This window comes from Typopeltis vanoorti, chromosome 20 (genome assembly GCF_054136105.1).
Source record: "Typopeltis vanoorti isolate ZY-2024b chromosome 20, IOZ_Tvanoo_1.0, whole genome shotgun sequence".
NCBI lineage: Eukaryota > Metazoa > Arthropoda > Arachnida > Uropygi > Thelyphonidae > Typopeltis > Typopeltis vanoorti.
The window spans coordinates 34,644,501-34,668,279 of record NC_143568.1 but is presented as its reverse complement, the minus strand read 5'-3'; the positions used below and the strand labels follow the sequence as shown (position 1 = coordinate 34,668,279).

The window sequence follows — 23,779 nt, the reverse complement described above, 5'->3', positions numbered from 1 at the left end:
GCTGCTTCCTTTTGACCATGTGGATCTTCATCTTGGTTTAGTGATCCTCTTCACCAAGTGTATTTTCGGTGCTAGTTTTCTGTTTTACAGGATCACAAGTAGATTCAACAATTTCTGCTTCTTCAGCCTTACTTTTTTTCTCATTGGCATAAAGTAACTACTTATTTTACTCATTTTGAACAATGATTGCACTGATTTAACTTAAATTAATTAAAAACTCAAATGAACACCTGCCTGTTGCAGAGTGAATATGGAATTGATAAACCAATATTGGAGGCAATCAGAAGTGAACACAACTTCCTGTTTCCGGTTATGTACCAACCTGTGAAACAGGAAAGTAGGGTACCAACTTATGAGTAATCAAAACTGAAAATTCAATTCATGAACACAGTACCACCTACCGGAATATTTATAATACATTTTGCTGTCAATAAATAGCAAATTTTTAAAAAACTCAAGAAAAAAGGTGGCGGTAATGTGTACCATTGCGTGCCGCCAGAAAAAAAGCACTGCTCTTATTCATCATCCATATGGATCAACTTATGAAAGAAAGTGGCATTAAACCTAATTGAATTGAAGACAACAAAATTAGCTCTCTGTTTTATGCAGATGATGTACTCCTAAAGAAATTAGTGCAATTCTTCAGGATATTCTGACTAAACTGAATAACAGCCATAACAAATTTGGCATTAAAATCAACACTACAAAATTCGAAACAGTGAAAATAGGCAGCAAGATGGAAAACAACTTCATTCTCAACAGTGGAGGACCTAGAGATCAAATAATATGTTTCAGCTATTTAGGCACAGCCTTTATTTAAAGATGGGAAATTAAATATGGTAACATAACAGAATATGCAAAATAGGTATGGTGAAGCCAGCTGAATAAAATTATAAGGAATAATTATTATTACAGAACCCTTTATGGAGTCAGTACACTCAAAGGGTTCATGGGAGGCCCATTCAACCAGCAACATGTATTATATTAAACCTTGATATCATTTATACTCCCTGCATTTGCAATGCACTCCAGCAATGCATTCCACTCCTCATGTAAAAAAATCTACTTATTATGCCATTCTTCACCACAATTAAGAATGAGAGGGATAGCCTCTCATTCTTAACATCCACTCTTTTTATAATTCCTTCTGTTTTAATCTGGAAAAACCCCTTAACCAACTTGAAGATCTCTATCATAACCTATCACTTCTTTTCCTTTTATCCATTAAACTCTACAATCAAAATTCCCTCAACCGCTCTGCATAATCAACACCCCAGAGTCCTGACATCACTTTGGTCATTCGTCTTTGGATCCTCTCTGGTGTTTCTACATCACAATGAAAATTAGGTGACCAAATATGAGTACAATAGGTCCATGCGTGATCTGATCAATGCTTTATATAGAGGTGCCACCAATAGGTCCATGTGTAATCTGATCAATGCCTTATATAGCGGTGCCACCACATCTGTATCGCCATGTCAGTGTACTTTTTATCATATCAGTAATATGTCTTCACAACACTTGCAATGTGCCTGCAGAACTTTAATCTGCTGTATACCATCATCCTAAGATCCCAAATCTCATCCACTTCCAGAAGCAGTTCCAACCCCAAAGTGCTACATTTTTTCATTTATTAATGTCATAGTTACAACCTTGCTCATCTACTGACATCTTCCTGTACACAATTACCAGCAATACTGATAATTCTACCTAACAAGGCACATCAGCAAACATTTGAAGATCCTCAGTCAATCCACATGAAATATCATTAACAATGAAGTTAACCAGTAGGAGTCCAAGAACAGAACAGAACACTGAGTCATGCACCAGCACCTTCCTTTTCTGAGACTGATTAATCATACACACACATATACCCAAAGTAAAATACTTTCTACATTTATATCTCATCCAGAGATTTTTATTTAATAAGGTTAAAACATCTTATGGTAACTTATTCTGGTAAAATACTTATAAGTTCCGTATTACTAAAATCTTGGTATTTCTAGCCTGGCTCCCACTGATGAGACCTCAATAAAGGTCGAAACCGGTCTGGGTAGTGGCCCCTTGCCTTTAATACATAGCATCATACATCTCCTCAAGGAGATGGGCTGTGCATTAAGGGTAAATATTAAGAATAGTGATCAGAGCTTATTCTACTTTTACCATGAGTTGTCTTGACTTGCACTACTTTGCAGGTCAGCTAGACTTCCAATACGTGCAGGTGCAAACTTGACTTGTTTGTCTGTTTGCTTACTTGAGAAATGGAGTAAAACCAGGTTTAAAATAGCTTGGTATCTTCAACATATATACATATATAACCTGCTGGTATTGTTCAGAAAGTTAATCTTCAATCCATGTAATCAATCTGTTATCTAATTCCATCTTTTGCAGCTTATATACAGACATGTAGTAATTAACAAATGCATTTGCAAGGTCCAATAATATAGCTGTATATTAACCTTCCTTATCCAACACATTCATTACCTTATCATAAAATGTAAATAGATTGCTAAACCAAGACCTTCCCTTACGAACCCTTGCTGACTATCATAGAAAATCCCGTGTCCATGAACTCAATCTAGTGTTCTATTTTGAACCAGTTTTTTCAATACCTTTACCACAACTGCAGTCTATACTTGGAAACTTCCATCCTAGAACCATGCTTATGCAGTCTATTTTTTTTTTTCATCTTTATTAATATCTCTCTTTAGGAACCTTCCTCACCACAAAAGACTTTCATTAAATAACCAGGTCAAAGGCATAGCCAACTATTTTGCACAATCCTTAAAAATGCTGGTGATATATCATCCATTCCCACAGCTTTATTAATATCTAACCCAAACAATACTTGGTGTTTCCACATCATAGAGGTACATTAATATACCTCTGATTCTTTCACCTTGAATTCTCCCAATACTGACTTTTTTACATGCTACACACAGTATCATTTACACCTGTATGACATGCACTAATGAAGTGTTCATTAAATAATTCTCCTATACCATTTGCAATGGTCATTGTGCAACCATAGCTATCCACCAATATCAGCCTGCCATAATTATTTTTCTTCTTGCTTACCACATAGCAGAAAAATTCCCTTGAATTATCTTTAATTTGACAATCTTCTCTCATTTTGCTTCATCTTTTAACTATGCTTGTCCTTTCTGGCCTGCAGTTTATATTTCTCATGCATTTGTTCACTACAGATCATCTTGTATCTTCTCCATAACTTCTGCGACACTGCTCGATTTCACTCTTCTTCATCTCACTCCTACTATATACTATTATTGGTAATATTATGAGTGGGCCTCCCATGATGGTAATACTAAATATTATTATCCTCCCACGATGACTCTCAAGAGACTCATCGTGGAAGGACCTTCCTAGGAAACACAAAGTCTGTCATACCATTCCTTGACTGCTCTTGCTCTCATCACTATCAGGCAATGCATTCCACGATTCAACCACCCTCCACACAAAGAAACAACTCCTCACCCTCTTGCTCACAGCTTCCTTTCATAACTTCCAGGGATGGGCCCTTGGCATCGCTCCTTCTTGCTGTTCCACCAAGCAAAAGAACTCCCCAGTGTCAACCCTGTAACTACCTCTCATCAGTTTAAAAGTCTCGATCATATCACCTCTCCTTCTATTCACCAAACTCTGCAGTCCACATTCCCTCAGCCGATCCTCATAACTTATATCGTACAGTCCCGAAACCATCTTTGTTATCCACCTCTGTACCCTGTCTACAGTTAATTTATCCCCTTCAAATCCTGGGGACTAAATTTTTAAATATTATTACCTACTATTGGAGAAGTAGTGGTGTGTAAAGTGGACTCCCGTTTCAGATCAGCTTTTTGAAATAATTGTGTATGAGTGTGTGTGTGTGCGCTCATGAGTAAGAGTTGCTATAAAAGTTGTGCGCTTGCAGTGTTATTAGTGTGTGGGATTTTTTTTTAAGTTTATTTACAAATTCTTTGAAATTAGTTCAGTATAGTAATAACCAGCGAAGGAAAGATGGCGGCAGCTTTGGCCATGCAGAAATTCAATTTCAAGATGTCACATTTCATTTTATGAAATGTGGCATTATGTACTCATTTGATTATATAGATAAATTGTGAATGTGGATGGAAGGAGGGCATGTGTGCAAAGTGTGAGCTGAATGAGGATTTGATGAGCGCTCATCTGATTGAAAAGGACAATGTAAAAGAGCAGTGAAAAAAATGTTAAAAAAGTTTTGAAAAGAGAATGAGTGATCTAAGAAACATAACTAGAAAGTGATGCAAATCTGGTGGAAGTTACAAAACAAAGTGCAGTTAAAGATAAGGTGGCGAGCAGCATTGACTGTGAACAAGTGTGTATGATGCAAGGTTCGAAATTTCGAAACAATGAATGAGAGCAAAAATGTGATGCAAGATTCGAAAGATCAATTGGTTAATATGAGGCAAGAGATGAAATGGATACAGAATGATGTTAAGAGAATTCCAGATATGTATGGAAGAGTGAAAATGATGAAAACAAATAATGTTGGTATAAAAGAGGTAATGAAAGACCCGCAAGTAGCATTGTATGGCGATTCAATTATTAACGGTGTGCTACATGAGAGGATGCATAAAGTGTGTTTTACTGCAGGTAGAATGAGTAGAGTGATTCAGGCATTAGATATGAGATGTAAGCAAGCAAATGATAGTTGTAATAGGTACAAAATGACTTAATTGCAAACAAAGAACATGTCAGATTGGATATCAGGAGATTGCAGAGACAGATAAAAGAGAATAGTGTGATAGGAAATGTAGCAAGCATGTTTCCCAGGTATAATAGTGGTGAGAAGAGGCAGAGAGCAAGGATTATGAATGATATGTTAGCAGAAATGTGTGAGGAGAAAAGATGCAGTTTTTTTAATGTGGGGAATGAGTTTGAAGGATGAAGTAAACTTTATAGCAGCGATGGACTGCATTTGAGTTTTGGTATGAGTTTCTTGGAGAGACTACTGCAAGGTACAGAAGTGAGTGCAGAAAATGAATCTGATCAAGTGGTAAGCAATGTGGAAGAATGGGCGAGTAAAACAGGAGAGATTGAAGAGATGAGTTGTGAATGAAGAAGGGAATGGCATGAGTATAGAGAATGAGAGAACAGGTGTGTAAGACAGACAGGGAAATGGGTAGGCTCTGGTTGGACAGAGAAACACAGCGTGAGAAAGGTAGATGCTCCAAGAGGATGTGAATGCATCTGTAGACAAAAAGGGAAGGTGATGACCTGGGATCAAGGAAAACCAGTTGTATCTGAAGAAGGTTCAAAGATGAATAAGGAGAAAAAGAAATAGCTCGAGTTAAGCATGGAAAAGTTACATCAAATAAGTGGTGTCAGTGGCACTAGCTATAGATTCAGGAATAAGCTGATCTGTTTGTATACAAATGATAGAAGTGTAAGAAACAAGACAAATAAAATGGTTGCATTAATCGAGTCTGTTCACCCAAAAATTGTTGGAATAAGTGAGACATGGTTGGATGAGGACAACATCCTGACAGGAATAGAGATGGAAGCGTATGATGTGTTTCGTGAGGATAGAAAGGATAAAGAGGGGAAAGAGTATGCTATTGATGATAGAGAAAGAGTTGTCCATACAAAGTAGAGATGAAAGAGGAGAAATAGTGCCAGTGGTTTTGAGGCAATATGGTGTGAGTTAGAGGTAAATAGAATGAAATAGTTGGATGTTGTTATAGACCTGGTAATGTGGATGGTAGTGACTATGAAATGTATAATCAAATTGGCCAAGCAAATAAGAAAAGGGCGATTATTATGGGTGATTTTAACTATGGCAATATAGACCGGGATGATGAGATAGCAACTGGAAGTAAAGAAAATGAGCGAGTTTTTGAGGGCCAACTACCTCAGACAGTATGTAACAGAGGGCACATGAGGATTGAGGGTCATGGATTTGATCATCTCAGAGGATGCAATTATAAATGAGGTGTCAAATCACCCTCCAGTTGGTGAGAGTGACTATGAAGTGATTACCTGGGTGGTTTCCAGCAGTGTGAGAAAAGGGTATATGTGAAACTACAAGGCTGGTGATTATGAAAAGCTTAAGAGACAGCTTGCCAGTGTAGCATGGAATGAGGAGTTAGTTGGAAAAGAGGTCAATGCAGCTTCGGGGATGTTTGCATTGTATCACTCTGTCCTGCTATAATCACTTCCTCACTTTTGTATCAATCTTCTTCCTCTCCTTCCACAACCTGCTGCTCAATCTCTCCAACCCTTTAGCCATGCTAATTCCCCATGGACTGTGTACTTTTAGGAAAAAAACAGTCACTCCAAATGTACAACACCACAGCCATTCAAATGTAGTTCAGCTTTAAACCATTCTAACTTCCTTCCAAATTCAATCCATATGTCTCCAATTAAACATCCTTTGCTTGACACAACTCATCCATCTTTTCATTCAGTATTATTGCTCTCTCCTTCTCAATTCACTTATTTATCAGTGCAATACATTAGCCACTTTCCCAATGACATCATTATCCTTCACTTCCTGCAACAACTTTTTCAAATCCCTTTCCACATTCCTTGTCTCATCATCCAAATCATTTGTACCTACCACTTCTACTAATTCTGATGTCCATTCCTTCCATGCAAAGCATCAGATATTTGTTTCAATGTACCACCTGGAAAACATGTCTTGTGTACCTTATTATTTACTACACCTTTAATGATGAATCTCCACACAAAGTCACCATATCATCCTTGGATATTTGCTTCTTACTCTTAACCTCCTTTTCATTCATAAGTTGATAAGCTTTAAGAGAAAAATTAGTCAAAATACCACCAGCACACAAGGAAGTGCTCTAACTAGTTTTAAGTTATAGATCCAAGAATCAGTTTAGAAATAAAGCACTTGATCAAAGAGTGGAGACAGCAAGTAGAGTTCTGAGAAAAATTAGAAGAGTGAAGAGATGGCATCAATAATGGAATCATATTAATGAAGATCAGGAAGGAATGCAACATGGTTAGCATTCAAGAATAAGTGAGCCGAGCTAATTGAAGGCAGTATGGCCCTGTAAACAGAATGGGAGAGAAAAGGTTTGCAAGTGTTTGATGCCAAGATGGCTGGAAAGACAGGAGAACAAAGATTTATGTGAATTGATTCAGTTGAAAGTGGTCTAGTCTAGACTGAAATATTAGATATGACAATATTGGAGTGCTGACAAGTAATAGACCAAGTTGGAGGAAAATTGCTGATATGAGGTTAGTAATAATGTAACCTTAATCATGCAGTATTCTCATAGTATCCTGTACACTTGAGGGTACGTAAAGAAATTGACGATGAAAGAGGCCTGTGGCATGTTTACTCTGAACTGATGAAAGCATCAAAAGTTGAAACCAGTCTGGGTAGCAACCTTTTCCATAATACATATCAATATACATGCGTCAAAAGAAGTTTGCACTGTGCATTATGGAATAGTAAAGCAATTGCTGTCAATTCAACAATATATATATAGGTAGACTAGTTGTGAAGATATTTCACATGCAAACTTTGCTCATGCTTGGTTAAAGGATTAACACAATATAACTTGTCTGCTATAATTTACTTTGTAACCAAGCAGAAAAGCTTTTTAAACTATCTTGATTGAGAGTATTTTATTAAAATAGTTGTATACAGAAAATACACAACTTCTACATTAATTGAACCTCAGTATCTTCCTGGCACCTGTTCCTACTAACAAGATCTTGATAAAGTTGAAAGTGGTCTGGGTAATGACTTCCCATAATGCATAGCAATTTGAATGTCTGATAGAAAGTATGCTGTGCATTATGGGATACTAAGGCAATTGGTGTGACATTAGCCTTCATATACAAGTAGCCAAGTTGTGAAGATGCCTCATTGTAAACTTTATGTGCTTATGTTTGGATAAAGTATTAAAACAAAAATATAAATTAAACTTGCCAAGAAATTTTGCTCTTGTTTAATCCTTTATCCAAGTGCAAGAAAACAAAGTTGCATGTGATGTATCTTCATGAGTAGGTTACTTATGCACAGTCTTGCCATAAATACTGTTACAACTTCCACACAGACCCGAATTGCCACAGAATTGTGAGAGCCAGGTTCCAATAGTGGCACTATGCACAGACACAATTTGCATGTTTATCAGTAGAGAGGGGTCTAGCTATACGGGTTAACATGCAGTGGGGAGATTATGAGAACTATGCTGCAATAGTACTTCACCAGGCTGGAATGCAGCCACCTATTATTTTCAACATGCTAAAACATTTGGGATCAGTAGGATGTTTGTGTATTGGACTTAACTATTATAGCATTCAGTATCTGATCACAAAGAACAGGTTAACCCACTGCATTAGGATATAATAGCTTGTGAGGGCTGTGAAGCATGCCTCCACTGTAATCTGTGATTCATGAAATGTGTCATTCTCCATGAAACATTCATCCAAGAGATGAATGTTTCATGGAGAATGACATATGTACTAACTGATGACTTGGGGATGAGAGCTGTCATTCTTCTGGAAACTTGATAACACCACAACTTTTGTGGAAGAGGGCAATAAAATCAAAAGGCACTTCACTGCAGTATGCAAACAACAGATCACAGAAATATCTTCACAAATGAGAATATTTTCACTTGAAGAGTCGTTAAACTGTCAAAATGATCAGGTATATGCCCCAGATGGTCGCACAGCATATGCCATAGCACAGGATTCAGAGGCCATCATCCCGCATCAGTAATTGTTTGGTGTGTGTGTGTGTGTGTGTGTGTGTGGTGGGGGGGGGGTAAGGAAGGGTTTCACTTCTGTAAGGAAGGGGTCAAAATCTCTGCCAAAGTGTATCAGACCCCATGTTGGAACCTGTGGTACAGCTGCTGAACAACACCTGTTTCATGGTAGGCAGTGCACCTTCCAAAGACTCACCCTTGCACACAAGGTGAGGACCACACAACAGTGGTTGAAGACAATGTGCCCACCACATATCACAATCGGATTGGCCATCTGGAACTCCCGATCTGAATCTGGGTATGGCTCCCACTGATGAGACCTCAATAAAGGTCGAAACTGGTCTGAGTAGTGACCCTTCCCATTATGCATATACATGTCCACTAGGATATATGCTTTGCATTATGGGATACTAAGGCAAGTGATTTGAAGTCATTAGCTTCAATATAAGAGTCGCCCCCAGTTCTGAAAATACTTCAGGTGCAAACTTTGTTTGCTTACACTTGGATAAAGGATTAAACCAAGTATATAATTTCTTGGTATACTTAACATTATTCATTTAGTCCTTTTAAGTTGAATGCAGTGCAAGTTGAATAATAATAACCACAGTAATTATTATTATAGGATACTCTATGGAGTGCTTAGACTCATCGAGGGAGACCGTAAACATTATGCTCAGCACTATCTAAGCACTAAGCAACATTTGCACAGTATCTATCATACTTTGCTTTGAACTCATTCACGATCATGGCACACACAACAAACTCTAGCAAACCTATTCCACTCATTCACCACTCTAAGTAAAAAACTTAGTTTTAACACCTTTGATAATTACACTCTTGCTTGGTTTCCAAAGATGGCCCCTAGTTCTCCCACCACCAGACCTGTTCTGAAAAATTTCCTGTTAATCTTGTAAAAGTTCTTCAGTAATTTGTATGTCATAATCATATCACCCCTTTTCTGCCTGTCAACCACTATCTGTAACCCACAAATCTTCAACCTGTACTCATGAGGTTCATTCCATAGACTTGCTATCATCTTGGTCACTTGCCTCTGGATCCTCTTCACCTCTTCCTCTTTGCCAAGAAACCCAGGTGAATCTAGATTTGTGTGCAGTAGTTAAGATGGATTCTTATCAAGGAATAAAGAGGAATACTAACCGGCTTGTCTCTGCTCAAAGTATTCTTCAGTAACCAAGTAATCTGATGAGTGGCTTTGGTCGCTTTTGCTATGTGATCTCTAAACCTTAACTCCCTATCCACTAACACTCCCAAATCTCTGGCTTCATCAATTTCCTGGAGTACAGTTCTATCAATGTGGTATACAGCTGGTAATCTTTTCACCCCAAAATGCAAAATTTTACAATTTGCCACATTAAACTGATATCCATTCTCCTTTATCCAGATTGCCAGTCTATCTAAATCATTTTGCAAAATTTTAACATCTGTAGGAACTATTGTTCTACCCAATTTTGCATCATTATAACTGAATGGTTTCTCTCAGATTCTTTCCTATATCATTAATGTACAAATTAAACAGCAGCAGCCCAAAACAGAGCCCTGTGGCACATGCCACTAGTCTCAGGCCTTCTTCTGGACTCTACTCCTAAGTGAACTAATCTCTGATATCTCTCCATCAACCACCCTCTTATCTACTTCACCAACTCTATATCCATCCCCATCTGCTGCAGTTTATTGATTAGAATTCCATGTGGTATCCTGTCAAAGGCTTTTGTAAATTCTAGCAGTATCACTGTAAACCCATTACCTTTATCCAACTCAGCTGCAACTGTATTATAAAAACATGAGCGAGTCACTGAGTGCTCCCCATACAGTATCCCATTTCTGTGTATTTATTCCTGTATTTTGCTCTTGACCAACATCTCCAGTACCTTGAAAATTCCTGATATGCTGATTAGTTGGTGATTTGCTACATCAGTCTTGGAGCCTCCTTTATGCAATGGAACTATTTTCCCCTCTTTCCACCTCCTTGAGAGTAACCCAGAGATGACACTTAGATTAAACAATATGGTCAAAAATGATTACCTAGTACTTTCACATAAAATTCAAGCTGGTATACCATCTAATCGCATAGCTGTATTCACATTAAGGTGAATACTACAATATCTTCATCTGGATGATATACTCTTACAAAGTGATCACTTAGTAATTCTACTATTTTGACTGATTCATTTACCTACCTACCATCAGAATTCATTAAAATTATTCTTCCTTTTACTCGCAATTCGAAAGAAATGTTTGGGATTATCTTTGGCCTCACTGCTAATTTCCTTTCATACTTTGCTTTTTCTTTTCTTATCATGCTAGTTATCCTTCTAGCCTGGGCTTTGTACTGTTCATGTGCCTGCTGGTAACCTTTCTCCTTGAATTCCCTCCACATTTTTTTTTTTTTTTTTTCAGTTATGGCTTAATGATGATATTCATCCATTTAACTTCCAGTTGATTTATTCTCCTGACTCTAGGTATGCAATTCCTGTAGATAAGCTTATACGTTGTTTATATTTATACATGGCTTTTAATTTTTCAGGAAATGACAATGTATACTAGAATATTAATTATAAAAAACTTTAGTGCTTCTTATTATTACACCCTCCATAGAGTTGATAGATTCAGCATGGGAGGTTCATTCCATTGGCAACATATTTATCACATAGCATCTTCAAGTCCTTAACACTCCTTGCATTAACAACACATTCTGATAATGCATCCCATTCACTGACAATTCTCCATGTAAAAAATCTATTCCTCACACCTTTCTTCACCATACTTTTACATAACTTCCAGGAATAACCTCTGGTTCTTTCCCTCTCACCTACTTTTTTTATAATCTCCTCTTGATTAATCTGATAACATCCTCTCACTAACTTAAACATCTCCATCATATTACCTCTCTCCTATTCACCAAACTCTGCAATCCACATCACTTCAACCTCTCTCTCTCCATAGCCAGCATTCCAAACTCCTGATATTGTCTTAGTCACTTGTCACTGGACCCTCTCCTATGTATCTACATCGCATTGAAAACCAGGTGATCAGATCTGAGCACAACTGTCCAACAGTCCAAGCATGATCTGACTAGTGCTTTATACAGTAGCACAACCACTTCCTTATCCTTGAATGTTAGAGTACTTCTTATCATAGCAGTACTACAATGTGCAACCCTAGCGATATGCCCTCTCATCCACTTCCTGCAGTATGGCACCATCGATATAGTACAGCTTTATATTTCTGCACTCGAAAATGCAACACCTTGCCCTTATTGATATTAAAACTACAACCCCACTCTTCTGTCCAAGTAAAAAGTCTATTCAAATCTTCCTGAAGGGATTCAGCATCAGCAGTGCTACGTATAATTCAACCCAACTTCATATCATCAGCAAATAAATAAAGATCCTCAGTCAGTCCACATGATATATCGTTTACAAACAAGTTAAACAGCAGTGGCCCAAAAACAAAACAGAATCCTAGAGTATGCCACTGGTTACCTTTCTTTTTTGAGATACTGCTCCATCATATACAACTTGCTGGTATCGTTCAGAGAGTCGATCTCTGATCCATCTAACCAATATACTTTATTCACATCCTCTGCAACTTGTACACCAACTTATCATGTGGCAATCTATCAAACACTTTTTCAAAGTCGTGTGCAAAATATCAGTGTAAATGATTCACCCTTATCTAATACACTCATCACCTTATCATAAAATGCAAGTAAATTACTGAAACAGGACCTACCCTTTACAAATCTATGCTGACCATCATAAAGAATGCCACATCCATCAACCTAACTCTGTATTCTATTCCTTACCAATCTCTCCAGCACCTTGACCACAACTGTAGTTATACAGACTGGCCCATAGTTGGAGACTTCTGTCTTAGAACCATGCTTGTTTGTAATGGTACTATTTTGCCTTCTTTCCACTCCTCAGGAACCCTACCCACTACCAGGTCAAGGGCATAACCAACTGTGGAGCACATTCCTTAAGAATACGTGGTGATATGTCATCCATTCCCATAGCTTTATTCACATTGAAACCAACCAACATCTGATACACCTCTGTTTCTTTCACTTCCAATTCTCCTAATACTTGCTCTCTTCTATATATACGTACCAGATAATTTATACCAATATATGCCGATAAAGTTGTTCCTTCAATAATTCCACTATATCCTTTGCAGCTGTTAGTCTGCTGCCCTGGCTATCCACCAATATTAGTCTACCATTTCCTTTGTTTTAGGCTTACACGGTGATCCGAATGCATTTTTAAAAATTATGGAGACAACTACCATGTTTGAATAAAAACTTTAGTTTAATATAACTAAAATCTTTTAGATTTTAGTTATATTAACTAAATACTATTTAAATTAAGGGGATATTAAATCCCACATTGTTTTAAAACCGAATAAGAAACTCAAAGATTGGAATCTGAGAATTTCATGCTGAATATAGTAAACTATAAAAAAATCTGTGATTACTAGTGTAAGCTAATGCAAGTAGTCCTAGTACATAGTACAATACCGGGCAACTCGTTGCAAAGGTGAGTAAAGTTCAGATCGCTATTCTTGATATTTTCCATAATGTAAAAACACATTTCCTAGGAAATGTATGCTGTTATTACATTATGGTAGGAGGTCACTACCCAGACCGGTTTTAGCCTTTTTTGAGGCTTCATCAGTGAGCAGCTAGACCAAATTAATGCCAAAGGGTATAGTGAAAAGAACTTATATACTCTGCTATATGAGTTGTCCAAAAGGTGCACCCATTAAGTTGCTTAAATATAAAGAGCCAACAGGCTTCATTTTGGTGATATAAACACTATCTAAATTAAGGAGATATTAAATCCCACATTGTTTTAAAACCGAATAAGAAACTCAAATATTGGAATCAGAGTTTCATGCCAAATATAGTAAACTATAAAAAAATCGGCAATTGCTAGCGTTTAAATTAATTAAATTATTAAACTAAAGTTTTTATTCAAACACAGTAGTTGTCTCCATAATTTTCAAAAATGCATTAGTCTACCATAATTATTCTTCCTCTTGCTTGCCATGTAGTGGAAAAATTCCCTTGAGTTATGCATTTAATGTGTATATGATTAATAAAGTATATGACCAGCTCTATTGGCTGGTCAGACCAATCTCCTCCCATACTGCACCTTTTCTTTTATTACCATGCTCATCACCTTTCTAGCCTGCACCTTATACTCTCCATGGATCTGATCACCCCCGACTATCTCGTACCATTTCCATTACATTTTCTTTTCCAGCACAGCTTGCTTGATTTTGCTGTTCATCCATTTCACTCCCACTCTATTTACTCGCTTAACCCTCGGTAAGCAGTCCTACATGGCTTTTGTAAGATACTGCCTTATGAGTTTCCATGCATTTTCTGTTCAGCTCATCTACCCAACATACTGATGCTAACTGACTATAGGGTATGCTATAATCAGCTGCTTTATACTTCCACATGTATCCATTTTTGCCAGTGACCTTTTCTCGTTTCATCACTTCCCAAACAAGTACCTCATGATCACTTTCACCAACTGGTGGCAGTGTCAACACTTCATTAACAACTACATCTTGAAATTATCACCAAATCCAAAACATTAAACCCTCTATTTGCTTCAATTACGTGCTGATTAAGATACTTATCTATCAGAAATTCCACAAACTCACACTCCTTGTTCTCATACACCATCTCCTCCTTCCAGTCTATATTCCTGTAATTAAAGTCTTGAATCAGGATCACCTGCTTTTTACATGCCCAACTAATTTGTCTAAACATTTCACAATCTGTATTCTCTGCATTCCCTGGCCTACAACAGCATCCTATCAGATATACTAACCTGTGTATTTCAACTTCGCACTGCACAGATTCAAAATCTGTGCATGCACCATCAACTTACACACTTTGCAGACAATTCCTCTACAATCATTAACAGCACTCCTCCTCTTTTCACATCTCTATCCTGATAGCAATGTAACTTGCTGAAATTTAATTAAAACATTAATTAAAGTTTGTTATAATTAATAATCTAGTATACATTGTCATTTCCTAAAATATTAAAAGCAATCTAGTATGCAGTCTGCCATTACTTCCCTCAAGCACTCCTTTACCACTTCCATGCACTATAAACATCCAGCCCTTGCAATTTCACATGCCATGGAACTGATCCAAGCAATCTCCTAAGCTTTTCATATTTACCAGCCCTGCAATTCCCATACGCATCCCATCTTAACTACAAATTCCACACATTTAGTCACCTTCCAGACAAATTCTCAGATGCAATTACTAGATCGAGCACTCTCAGATCCCTAGTATATTCCATCACATGCTGTCTCAGGTCATTATTCCTTGCAAAAATTCTATTTCCCACCCTCCCATGTGTCCTCTCCTCCTTTTAATCTATTTAATCTAGTTGAAATCCTTCATAATAATTATCCGCTCTCCACTCATTGAGCTTATTTGCCAATGCATACTCTCCTCATCGACTTTTTCATCCTCTGTTCTATAGAAGCATCCAACTGTATATTTTGTTCTGCTGGCCTCTATCTCAAATCAGATAGCCTCAAATGTGCTATTTCCACTGGCCTGCGGTTGAACTTCCAGTCTCTCTGGTTGCAGTTCATCAGCTATCATCAATAACATGTCTCCCCCTTCTTTTCTCTCTATCCTCAATACACTATATAATAAATTTAGTGTAATCCTTTATTCAAGTGTAAGCAAACAAAGTTTGCACCTGAAAATATCTTCAGGACTGAGGTAAGGTGGTGCAACACCAGGAAACTCTGAGCAAAGGTGGACCAAGCTCTCATCACTCCTTGTCTCAGTATCTCCCATAATGCAAAGCGCATCTCCTTGCAGACATGTATACTGCTATGCATTAAGGGAAGGGCCACTATCCAGATCGGTTTCTACCTTTATTGAGGTCTCGTCAGTGGGAGGCAAACCCAAACGTGGAGATACTAAGGCAGAAGCAAACCTCAGTCCTGAAGATTTTTTCAGGTGCAAACTTTGTTTGCTTACACTTGGATAAAGGATTAAACTAAATTTATTATAGTCTAACCAAGTGCAAAATAAACTTCCAACATCTTACAAAAATCCAGAGTAATTCAATAATAAGGTGGTACACCTGTTGGCAACTCATATAGGTAAATATGACCTCTCCTATTGCTTCTGCCTTAGTATCTCCACGTTTGGGTCTGCCTCCAAATGACGAGACCTCTATAAATATCTAAACCGGTCTGGGTAGTGGCCCTTTCCCTTAATGCATAGCAGTATACATGTCTGCAAGGAGATATGCTTTGCATTATGGGAGATACTGAGACAAGGAGTGATGAGAGCTTGGTCCACCTTTGCTTGGAGTTGCACCACCTTACCTCAGTCCTGAAGATATTTTCAGGTGCAAACTTTGTTTGCTTACACTTGGATAAAGGATTAAACTAAATTTATTATAGTCTAACCAAGTGCAAAATAAACTTCCAACATCTTTCTCTAAATCAATACACTATATCCTTCACATTTTATCCCACTAACTACATCATCTTCTGTTAGCCATGTCTCACTAATGCCAATAACCTTTGGCCAGGATTAGAGAACCAATGTCAAAAATTCCTCCTACTTGTACCAAATGCTCCTGGAATTAATGTACATAAAGTGCAAAAGCCCCCTAAGCTCACAGCTTTCCTGGCACTTTATACTAACTATCCCATTCTGGTTTGTTAGCAGTGGTACTAACTTAGGCATTTTATACATTCTTACACTCAACTACCTAAATGTCTGCATATCCACTCAATTTCTCAATTTTTTCGCTCTAAAAGCTCTAGTTTGTTGATTTTGTACATCTACTTTCACTTCATTCAACAACATTTTTTCCAGACTTTGAACACCAAATCCCTGCAGATGCAAACTTCTTCTTTAAGTCCTTTTGTCCATCAAACTCAATCCACACATCCACAAACTCCACATTATTCCTCCTGCATAACCTATGCATTGAGTCATTTGCTATCATGGCCCTCCTCAGTTCTACTCTGCCATACTGGGACAAGAGACTTACTATCTTACTCAGTCATGCTTTTCTTTTGCTACTTCCAATTTTTCTAATGTCCTCCCTCATGCCATACTTTTCTTTCAAATCATTCATTCCACCCCAAAACAATCAACTCTTTCACTTTACCCTTTCGTGCTATAACAGCCACACTAACATCATTAAATTTTGCAACCAATTAATTTGCAATTAACTTTAATGAAATTACAGATATTTCGTACTGAAAATAACAGTACTTCAGTGTGTAGAAAAAAAGCAAATCAAAGAACAGAAATACAAGGTACATACAACAATTGGTTTACCAATTAAAAACTGTTGCCACAAGCTATAAATTAATATTAATAATAAACAATATTAATAATAATAGTGGTTATCATGCAATTTGTTGTTTATAGTTATGTCACAGGTACCTTTAAAGAATAGTGCAATCTGACTGCATAAGCATGGAACCACATTATTTAAGTGAAATATCATAATCAGCTGTTCCAAATTATTCACATGAAACTACTCACTACATACACCAACAAAAAACAGTATAATGATTTGACTTTTGTGAGCTGAAAGTAAGCTGGTAGAAATGTAATGAAATAAAGAAAATGTGTGTGTTCTGCTGTGGGATATTCAAATACATCCAGACAGGCATTACCAATACAGAATGGTCGGCATGCCAATGCAAATCTATGACTGGCATTAAAAAGGTATGTGCAGGAAGTGCTTTTTTTTAAGCAATCCAAAGAAAAAGAAAAAAGTAAGTGGTATACAGTGTTTGCCACTCTACTGCAGACACACACCAAGTATATTCAAAACAATGGGAACTACACAGAAAAGTGTATGTAATATGCATTATACTTTCTAATCAACCCTTATATGTAAAAAAAAAAAAAAAAAAGGAGCACAGTGGTGGGAGTACTTACTGCAACTGAAATCTTCAGAGCCAAGTGCCATTAGAGATTTGCCCTGCAAAGGTGCTGGAAATTCACATGTTGCTGCTGCCTGGGTAGTAGCATGATTTGCTTTCAACATCTGTGACAACCACAATAATTCACAGTCACATACAAGAGCATTAGAATCCAATCTCCTAAAAAGAATGTTTTCTATTTTGTATTAACTAACTGCACACATCTGTTGACAGTTTTCATGAATGATGACTTAAGATCTGCAATAAACTCTTTTTTACATATTATAAATAGCTTTAACAAATATGTGTTAAGTTATATGTAGTAAGTGGTGATAAAGGTGACTGGGCAAGTGTGGTAAGGAAATCACAACCAACATGTGGCTTGCATAGGACTGGTTATAGACCTAAGAATGAACTGCTGTGTTTGTTTACAAATGCCAGAAGTATCAGAAACAAGGGGGATGAAATGGTTCATCCCCTTGTTTCTGATTGAGTTTCAGTGATTGAGTTCCTTCACCCCAAAATTCATTGGATTAAGTGAAACATGGTTGAATGAAGACGATATCTTAAAAGGAATAAAAATGGAAGGATGCAGTTTAAACTAAACATATTTGGTCGTTTATATAATTCAAATACAAACTTATTTATTAATTACTGACCATTTACGAAAAACAAAACTACATTAGAGCCTACCAGTTTTGGCAACAAACTGTCTGGCTTTTTCAAGGCGTTTACGGAGACATAAAAACTAGTAAATGCAAATTGAAAGGAACATAAAAAAAACGTTGTAAACCAACTAGTAGCTAAGGTTACACGTTCGCGTGACAGAGAGGATGTATTGTTCTTATTCATTATCACGCATGTGTGTTTGTTGTAAATGTGTAATGTGATTACTGGCTAGCTGTAGTTCAGATCGATTTAGAGAGAGGATCGGGTTTTTCCATGAACTGTTTAGGATTGCACCCTGATTTCTGTTGAGGTTTCCACCGGTTATTAACACTATTGTGGCTTCCTTGAATGTTGTTTTCCACTTCCTTGAAGTGGAAAACAACAACCAACTGCATTTTTTAAACATCTTGATAAAGAAACAATCAAATAGTGTCAAATTATCTATTTACAGAAAGCCCACAGATACTGGAAGATATCTTCATTATACTTCAAACCAATTTGCATTTACTAGTTTTTATGTCTCTGTAAATGCCTTAAAAAAGCCAGACAGTTTGTTGTCTGGCTTTTTCAAGGCAAAACTGGTAGGCTCTAATGTAGTTTTTGAAAGTTTATTTTTCACTTGGTCAGACTGTAATAAATTTAGTTTAATCCTTTATCCAAGTGTGTACAAACAAAGTTTGTGCTTGAAAGTATCTTCAGGACTGGGGCAAGGCAGTACAACACCAGGCAACTCGTTGCAAAGGTGGAGCAAGCTAACATCACGCCTATCTCAGTATCTCCCATAATGCAAAACACATCTCCTTGCGGATATGTATAATGTTATGCATTAAGGGAAGGGCCACTACCCAGACTAGTTTCAACCTTTATTGAGGTCTCTTCAGTGGGAGCCAGGCCCAAGTGGAGATACCAGGCAGAACGCAGAATGATACTGTTTTGATGGGTGAAGCATAAATGCTTTTCATATTCCCCTCCATCTGAAAAGTTAAGTTCTTTGGGTGGAGAATTATTGAGCTTTAAGCTCGCCCTGAAAGGGCAGTCAAGATTAACTGTGTTCAGCTGAGCATAGAATTGATTTGGATCTCTTGTATTTGCAGAAATCTGCTTCATTATAGTCTGAAGCTTGCTTGATCAGTGGGTTCGGATGATTAATTGTCTTAATGAAGAACTTTTCAGCTAGGTCATGAAGAAGAGATGTGATATAGGGAATGCTGACGTCTCTGTGAATTTGGGAGTTTCTGATAAACCACGGAGCATCCAAACTCATTCTCAGACATTTGTTTTGTGTTCTCTGCAGCTTCTGAATATTTGTTTTCGAAGTATGACTCCATGCAGGAGATGCGTAAGTTATGACTGGGCGTATTACCATCTTGTATACGAGTAGTTTGTTCTGAGTATCGAATTTACTTTTTCTGTTGATCATGGGGAAGAGCTGCACTATTGCTTTGGTCTTTGAACTTATGTGTTCTATATGGTTGGTGAATTGTAATTTTTTATGCAGAATTACTCCAAGATATTTGACTGTATTCTGCCATGGGACTTTAACACCTAGTAAATGTATATCTTCCTTGATTTGAGGCTTTTTTCTAGTGAACGGTATGGCTGAGCTCTTCTGTGGATTAGTTTCAATTCTCCAGTCCATAAACCATTTTCCAGTGTGTGAATGCTGCTTTGGAGTCTCTTAATAGCTAGTTTGGGGCTGAGTGATCTTGCTAATAATGCAGTGTCATCAGCATATAAAGCAGTGATTGTTGAGCTTGGGTTTTGAGGGATATCAGCAATATAGATAGAAAACAGCAAGGGGGCCAAGAGTGAGCCCTGTGGCACTCTCGCCAGAACCTTGCATCTGGTTGATACAGTTTCATTTATTTTGACTTGCATGTATCTATCTCTGAGGTAAGAGTGAATGATTTTAACTAGATCAGTAGGCATATTGAATGTGATGATCTTGTAGAGAAGACCCTAATGCCACACCTTATCAAAAGCCTTTGCAGCATCTAAAAAGACTGCAGCTGTATGAAGGTTCCGGTTGAAGCCTTCGGAGATGTATTCGACCAGCCTGTAGATCTGCTGAATGGTGGAGTGGTTTTTTTCTGAATCCAAATTGCTCATTTGGGATTATATGTAGTTGGTCCGTTTGTGATTGAAGCCTAGTAAGGACTACTTTTACTGCGATCTTTCCAAGGCTAGACAGAAGACTGATAGGTCTGTAGTTTTCAGGGAGTTGAGCATTTTTTCCCATCTTTTTGATTGGTGTGACATCTGCTATTTTCCATGTTAAAGGGAAATACTGGAGTCTGAGGATGGCATTAATTATGTTGACTAGATGTACAATGGCTTTTCTTGAAAGTAGTTTAATTATTTTGTTTGTAATTCCATCTGAGCCTGGAGCTTTACTATTGTTCAGGTGGGTTATAATGTTTATAACTTCTGTTGGAGAAGTAGGTGTGAGAGGTTCTAGGTCATCTTTTTGTTGTGTTATGGCCTGCCTAACTCAGCAGTGAATCTTGTAGATGAGAATTGATGTTAAAATTTTCATATGAGGGGTTGCATTGACTTTCCAAGGTGTCAGCCAGAGCCTCTGCCTTTTCTTTATCAGTGTGAGCTATTCCTTTCGAGGTTTGAATTGGGGGTAAAAGTTGTCTTTTGGTGCGGAAGGTTCTCAGAAACTTCCATATGGAGTTGTCCTCAGGGTTTAATTTTGCTAGTTTAGATTCCCATTCTTGGTTTCGATGTTTTTGGAGGGCTTCACGTACTTGTCTGTTTAATTTATTCAAATTTGCTTTATCTTGAGGGGCTTTTGTGTTATAATACCTCTTTCTGGTTTTGTTTTTCAGTCTTATTAAATCCATAATTTCCTCGGGGATCCATCCACTAGGGTGAAAAACTGTAGTTTTGGTAATTGACTTTATTGCATTTTTGATTTGACTGGTAAAGTCATTTGCAGCCATTTCTATCTCCTCTTTAGTGTGAATAGTAGGGACTGGGCCAATGTGATCTGGTAGGATTCTGGAGTTTGTCCCAAGATATGAAAGAGCGGGGAGGGGAGAATTGTTCTTGTGTACCAAGTTGAAGCAGAATAGGGTTGTGATCTGATGAAAGTTCATTTATTGTTTCCAGCTGATATTGGTATCTGATGTTTTTGAGGACGACTATGTCAAGTACATCTGAACTTCCAGTTGAGCTGTGATGGGTGGGCTCTGTGGGTCCATTTACAACAATAGAATGTTGTGTTGAGTAATGATTTAGAATTAGACCTTTATCGTTGATTGTGGAGCTATGCCAGGCAGTATGTTTGGCATTAAAGTCACCAGCCATGATGATGGAGTCTGTGAAGCCGAGAATTGAGTCCAAGTCAGATACCAGCAATGGAATGCTGGGTGGATTATATACAGCATAGATTTTAATATTGCCAGCATTGTTGGTATTAACTTCAATGCCTGTTATCTCTAGGTTCTTGGTTTGGGGACTGGTCAGAACATTGTGGCTTAGGTAGTTTTTGATGTATATAGCTGTTCCTCTTCTGCTCCTGGTGAGTATTTGTTTTGTACATAGTATAGTTCCATAATTTGGGATTATTAGCTGGTCTGAGATGTGTTTCGTTTACTAGAATTATATCAGGAGTGTATCTGTGAGTGAATTCTTGTAGTTCTAGAATTTTGTTTTTGAGTCAGTTGGCATTCCATGCAGTGATCATGAGAGAGTTGGGATGGAATTTTCTTCTATTCATTGTTGAGGGCTGTCGGAATTGAGTGGGTACCTTGTAGGAATCTTTTTGTGGAGGACGGCGAAGGATTCATCATACTGAATTCTTGTAACATGGTAGCTAGTGAGGCAGTTAGTACTGATGTTAGATTTGAGCCTATATGGCCATGAGATGGAGTAGCCTTTGTTCGTGCTGCCTCTGCATAAGTTTTAGGCATTTGTTTCCTTTCTTGAGTTTTCGGGCTAGAGATAGTTTGGACTGGGGTGTGACTAGCACGGCTGTCTTGAGCATCGCTGAATTGCGTTGGAAGGGTAGTTTTTCATAACCCTCAGTTATTTGGGTGTGTAATGCATCCCTTGTAGTTTGCAGGGTGAGGTCCTCCACAATTGGCACATTTAGCTGGAGTGGATCTTGGTTTTGTACACATGACGGTCTGGTGGCCCTCGCCACATTTTAAACACCTGTAATTTGCCTTGCAAAGTATTTGGGCATGGCCAAACCTTTGGCAACTATGGCACTGCCCAGCTGTTGACTTCTTCCTTAGTGGTTCAGTAGAAATTCTGAGGCCACATATCGTTGTTAATTCATAAATCTCTTTCTGTTTCTTATCAATTTCTATGAGTATCAGTGGCATTGGCCGTTTATCTCCCCTGAGCATCCTGCTCACTTTCACTGGTGTTAGGTTCCAACTCACAAGATCAGTGGTGACTTCTTCACAGGTGACACCCTCGGTCACTCCGTGAAGCACACCCTTGAGATTTTTCTCACTTGGCAAAGCAAAAGTATGATATGGAAGACTCTTGTTATCCATTATTCTTGTCAGCTGTCTGTAATCAGTGACTGAGGCTGGTTGGATTTTGACCCCATCTTGATTTTTTGCCCAGGAATATGCAATTTTGTGTTCCCTAAGGGCTGTTGTGACAGTGGTCCATTTGTCCTTGTCCCTTAGTATTACTGATGGAACCGTTTCGGTGTTCCTTGGGGCTTCTAATGTCGGTGTGTTTTCATCCAACTGGTCTTCTACGGTTCTTCTTCTTTTGTTAGAGTGCTCCCCCTTGAGAGATGTTTTGACAGAGGGATTTTGGTGACAGAGCAGCAATGAGATCCTCTTGTGAGATCTCCTCCTCCTCTCCATCCTGATCATTAGAGTGAATATACTCTTTTATAAATCCTGGCCGGTCAGTTTCTAATTTGCTTATTATGAGTTTGAGTACCTCTAGAGACTGCTCCTTGTTATGGATCTGGATGTGATCTTTGATGTTGTCCATCTCAAAATGGCGATTTCCTGCCAGCAGAAATGGGTTAAAAGCAGTATAATAATCCCGGGATACTTTGCTGGCCGGGGGCCTGCCAGCAAAGTATCCTGTAGACCTAGATGGACTACTAGCAATGTATAATCCCGCAGGGCTTGAAGCCTGCCAGCAAATGTCCTGTAGACTGAGTTGGTCTACTAGCAAAGTCTTTTTAGAACCTACTAATTTGGGAAAAGGAGTATCAATATCTCACTTGGTCACAGTTAGAAACCTACCTCCCTATAAAACCTTAATACCACCACTGGTCCTCATTGTGGGTGGGGCCTGCCAGCCATTTGACCTCTTGCACATTTCGTGCAGAGGGGGAGACAGTAGGAATCACACTGTGTTAGCAACAGTGCAATGTGAGATTACTAAGAAACCATGTATGCAATGTAATCAGGCTCAGTCTAAAGTAACACGTC

At 38.0% G+C, this 23,779-nt stretch overlaps 1 protein-coding gene across 4 annotated transcripts in view; it reads right to left on the bottom strand.

Moving 5' to 3' along the window:
• Pxn (Peroxidasin) overlaps nt 1-23,779 on the bottom strand; it is a 479,183-nt gene that overhangs the window by 255,898 nt on the left and 199,506 nt on the right. For 3 of the 4 annotated variants that reach the window (XR_016550040.1, XM_090409901.1, XM_090409902.1), the window contains exon 7: nt 17,707-17,870. Coding sequence is in view for 3 of the 4 variants with exons in the window: in XM_090409901.1 (XP_090266027.1) it covers nt 17,707-17,870 (164 nt within the window). In the remaining variant the exon portion in view is untranslated. The remainder of the gene's footprint in view (nt 1-17,706; nt 17,871-23,779) is intronic. The other variant, XM_090409903.1, reaches the window with a different exon arrangement.